The 4,878-nt window shown below is 55.4% G+C and overlaps 1 protein-coding gene across 1 annotated transcript in view; it reads left to right on the top strand.

Annotated features, from left to right (window-relative positions):
• Positions 1-4,680: 4,680 nt before the first annotated feature.
• LOC120500921 (phosphofurin acidic cluster sorting protein 1-like) overlaps positions 4,681-4,878 on the top strand; it is a 54,124-nt gene continuing 53,926 nt past the window's right edge. The window contains exon 1 of the mRNA XM_039706432.1: positions 4,681-4,791. Within this exon, the coding sequence (XP_039562366.1) occupies positions 4,700-4,791 (92 nt within the window). The 5' untranslated portion in view covers positions 4,681-4,699. The remainder of the gene's footprint in view (positions 4,792-4,878) is intronic.

Raw genomic sequence — 4,878 nt, 5'->3', positions numbered from 1 at the left:
CCCGGCGCCGCCCGCCGCTCCCGGGAGCCCTGGCCGGGCTCGCTCCCGCCCCGGGGCCGCCCCCTGCATGCCCGCCCGTCTCCAGCCGCCGTCCTGCCCCGGGCAGAGCCGGGGCCGCAGCCCAGCAGAGGCCCCAGGCGAGGGAGGCCTGGCCTGACAGGGATGTTTGCCCTCCGGGAGGGACTGGGGCCGCGACCGCTCCTGGCTGCGGGGAAAGGCAGGGCAGGCATGGCCTGATAGCCAGCGGTGCCGGACTGCAGCGTCCTGCACAGCCCCAGCCTCGCCGGGTCTGGTACAGGTGGGCTCGGCACCACCAGGGGCTTGTGTGCAGGTAAAGCAGGCCAGGGAAGGCAAAAGGTTTCCATTATTATGGACATACCTCTCTGTAACTGCTCTTCTGTCAGCCTGAGCAGCTTATTGCATTTAACTCCAAACTTTCTTCTATGCGATTCAGGTCTTAGCTACACAGAGAAGGTTTTTCACGTGTTTCCTCTCTGACTTGGAAATGCTCATTGTAGATACATGTATTTTGGAAGATGGGGAAGGTCTAAGATCTCTGGAGATGGGCTATGAGCAAAACCTGGTGTAGACCTAAAAGCAAGGACAAGTGCAAGTGACAGTGCCAGGGGAAGTGCAGCCCTCCTTGCATCCAGCTGCTGACAGAGTAGCTGTAGGTCCCTGTTGGATCTAATGCCCTGGGGATTAATGTTCCTGTTCCCCCAGGAACACATAAATGTGACTTGTGGTGTCCTTGGCAAATGAGACACTGGACCAGCATCCAGGCTTAGCTCAGTGTCCCACAGTGGGTGTGGACTGGTTGATGCAAGCGGGTGGAGGTCCTGTGTGAAGGCAGCAGAGCTCTGGGTTAGACAGGGCAACAAGGTGAGGAGTTGGCTGTGGGAGCATTCTCCTAACCCAGGAATAAACAGCAATCCCCAGAAGGGCTGAAAGAGCAGGGAAACAAAGCAGCCAGAGCAGCCTGCCTCCAGAAATGAAAGGAGAATTTGCAACTCGAGTGGAGAGCAACATGAGGCACAAGAGGGCAAGCTGACACTGCAAAAATCTACTTCTTCCCTCCAGGACACAGAAGCACTGGCTCTCGCTATCCCAGCAGTGTCTTGCAGGATGCAGGGAGGAGCAAAGGGCCTCTGTCCATGGAGGCACCCAGGGAGGGAGGCACCACAGAGGTATCCACACGACAGAGGTGGGAGAGGGCTGCTGGAGGAACCTACCAAGCAATGGGGCTAAAGACAAGATGATTCATCTGTGAGCTGGAATCATAAAACCCCTGAGTCTCCACTAGAGACTAGGACAGGAGGTGACAACATTCGTGTGGGAAGCAGTAAAGAGCTGCTTTAACAAGGCACATAAAAATAAGGAGCCAGAGCAGGAACAGATAAGTCTGTGCTTCTCTAAAACACGATGCTGGAGCCGGGGTGCCAAAGCTGGTGTGTGGATGCATCTGTATCACGGATAAAGTGGAAGGGAACAGAGAGGGTACACCAGGGTTCCCAGGCACACAGCTGCTCTCTGGCTGCTGCCAGCTGCAGACCTGGGTGCAGGAGCATCTTCAGCTTAGCCCATGAAACCTGCACCCCATCACTGGCACTGAAAAGTCCCTTTGCAGAGACAGCGATGCACTCAAAGGCTGTTGGGAAAGAGACGGGGAAATCCATCAGTCGTGTTAACATCCTCAAAGGGGAGCTGTGGGAAGCAGAGGAAGTTTGTCGGCAAGGAACAGCAAGCAGTGGCTGTAATGGAGAAAGGCTGGCAGTGGCCTGGGCACCGTGCTGAGAGCTTCAACTGTGACACATAAAATGAGTAAAAGGCTTTTCTGAAGGCACATTTCAAATGGATTACCTCGATGCTGAAGAGCATTTCCCCAATGTCCTCGAGGATCATATCCACAAGGAAGCAAACCTCAGCGGGTGGCTGGCACACAGAAAGGTCTCAGCATAAGAGGAGCTGGGAAAGCAGCTGAATGTGATGACAACTCTACTGGCCTCTGTTTGAGCTGGAAGATAACCAGGCTTTGGGACTCGCAGTGAAAAACACAGGATAATTTTGACCCCAAAGAGTGGGAAAAGCCACCCTGTGTGGAAGAGCACAGCTGTGGGCAGGTCATGCTGTAGGCACAAAGTCAATATAACATGAAGACAGGAAAAAAAATGAAGATTGGGCTTGTAGACAAGCCTCCAAATAAATAAAGCACATTGAAACAGCCTGAGAACAAATGTATAAATTCATCTATAAAAAAGCCAGAAGGCCAAAAAACCCCCAAGTGAGCTGCAAGAAGTACTTGAAGGGAACTGGCTGGAGGGAAAGAGGCAGAGAAATGCACCTCAGTCCCACTGAACATCCTTCCAGGGGAAATGCAGCAAAAAAAAAGAGGAATTTCATCAACCAGAAACTGCAAGTGGTGGCTATGACGGGTAAAGACCATTTATGACCTGGGGACCGTGCCCTGAATGCCCTGAGCTCTGAGAAAGCACCACAGACTGTAAACCATGACAGAGCCCCAGGGCAGAGCAGAGGTGGCTGGAAGTGATGGGCATCCTTCAGGAAGGTGGGGGAAAGGGGGAGCAGCAGCACTGCCAGCCCCTGGGAAGTGCCTGGAAGGCAGTCACCTCAGCAGGCTGCCCTGGGCTCAGCAGATGCCTCTGGTCTCCTGGAACTGAGCAGACATCGCTGAAAACCTGGAGCACTCAAGGCTATTAAAGTACCACACAAAGAGTCAGGAATGGTGACTCAGACAGAAAGCAAATGGATGAAAGCAAACAGCTGGGGAGGGACTGCAATGGGTTTTCTCAGGGTAAATCAAGATCCCAGATCTAGCAAGCTCCTCTGGAGCAGGCAGCTGCTTTTGGGGAAAGGCAGTGGTGATACCCAGCTGAGGTCAAACAATGATGGATGACAATGCTGCAAAAAAGGCCACGACCATTGTGTGGCTCTCTCTGGCTGCAAAGCCAAGGTTTCCATGTTAATTGTCAGAATGCTATGGAAATGCAGCTCATCCTTGGTCCAGCTGGTCTTACACAAAAGCCTCTGCTAAGATCCTCTAGAAAATGTTCTTAGAGAGCCAAGGCTGTCAAGGGTGAAAGCAAAGGTCCTCTTGTGCATTAATGACCTACTCAAAGGAAAGCAAATGCATTAAAGCAGCAATCAAGTTGTTTTGTGAGTAAGTTGGGAGGTCTGGGCAACTCTGCTGTGATCCATGCCATTTATCAGATGCAGAAATGGGCTGGGAAGGTGGGCAGGGAACAAGAAGTAAAAGTTTGATGATGGTTCAGATTGTCTATCTAGTCAAACTGGCATCTGATGTGAATTACCAGCATGTTACTGACCAACCTGAACCTCAGCAGCAGAGGAAATGTAGACCCGACAAATGCAAGGAAAAAGAAGAGGTGCAAGGGGCAGACTACAAGTTATACATCAGTATTCAGGGAGGTGCCCCTGAAATGTTTACTGGTAATGTTTTGAAAACACAGTACCCAAGACTGACAGTAGAAACCATGAATGTTTTAGGCTGCTTCGCAAGATTTTGCTGCTCCCACTTTTCTAATTCCTCCATTAGCATGAGCCACATTTTACATTTTATTTGCCTGGAATAACACTGCATCCATGGAAAACTCTAAACACATTGAGAAGCACAGGTCCCTGCTGGCTTTTCTTTGTTTTCTGGTCTGACCACTATTGACTTGGCTGTTTTTTCACATAGTTTTCCCAGCAGCTCTTGGACCATCCCTGCTTCCTTTCAGGAGCCCTCAATCAGTACCACCCTATTACTTGATTTCTCTGACGTCCCATTTTTTCAGGGGGCAGAGCCATTTCAGACAGATACCTCTGCTGGAGGCAAGGCCCAGGAGGAGGGGAACTTTTAGCTTCCTACCAGAACAGAGTGCACTTGTCCAGCTACAGTGTCACAGGCTTGCCCTCAGCTCTGTCCCTAGGGATGCTCTGCCCTGCACATGCTTTATGCTCTGCGATGCCTTCTGAGCTGGTGAAGCTCAGGGCATGGTCCCCAGGTCACAAATGGCTTTTGCCCACGACAGCCACCACTTGCAGTGTCTGGCCCACGAGCTTCCTCCTTTTGCTGCACTTCCCTGGAGACCTTCAGTGGGACTGAAGGGGATTTCTTCCTTTCTCCCTTTAGCGTGTTCGGAATTCCCAAGCGTTTCGAGGAAAGAGTCAGTCAGAAGTCTGGGTTTGGCTTCAACCCGCCGTGCAACCCGGGTGCAGCTGCTCAGCTCCTCCTCAGGCCCGGCCGCTGCCCGGGTGCGGGGATGGACGGACAGAGGGACGGACAGAGGGACCGGCCCCGCGGCAGGACGAGCGCCGGACCGCGCCCCTGGGCGCGCTCCCGCGGGCGGCGGCCGATGCGCTTTAAAGGGAGCGACGCCGCGCCCTCCTACCCCCGCCAAGCCGGGGCAGCGCCGCCGCTCCCATTGGCTGGCCCCGCCCCGCCGGCCTCTCCCATTGGCCGGCGGCCGCCCCGGCCTCGCCTCTCGCTCGGCTCCGATTGGCTGTTTGCCATCGGTCGCGGTCCTCGCCCTTTCTCCCGGCTCCGGTTGGCTCGTGCCCGCGCCCCGGCCGCGCTCTGATTGGTCGCGGGCCGCGGAGGAGCGGGGGCGCGCGCGCGCGCGCGCGCCGGGGTGGAGGCCGTCGCTGAGGCGAGGGGCTGGCGGCGACGGCGACCGCGATGGCGGTGGCCGGCCCGTTGTCGGTGCCGGTGCCCATGAACCTCTTCGCCACGTGGGAGATCGACCGGTCGGCGCCGAGCTGCGTGCCCAGGTGAGCCGCCCCGCCGGCGGGGACAGCGGCGGCGCCGGGCGGGAGGCGGCCCCGGCAGCATCCCTGCCCCGCCGGGCCGCGCTCCTC

This window comes from Passer montanus, unplaced genomic scaffold, assembly GCF_014805655.1.
Source record: "Passer montanus isolate IOZ18808 unplaced genomic scaffold, ASM1480565v1 scaffold192, whole genome shotgun sequence".
NCBI lineage: Eukaryota > Metazoa > Chordata > Aves > Passeriformes > Passeridae > Passer > Passer montanus.
The sequence above is the reverse complement of the archived record's forward strand: the minus strand, read 5'-3'. Positions and strand labels throughout refer to the sequence as shown.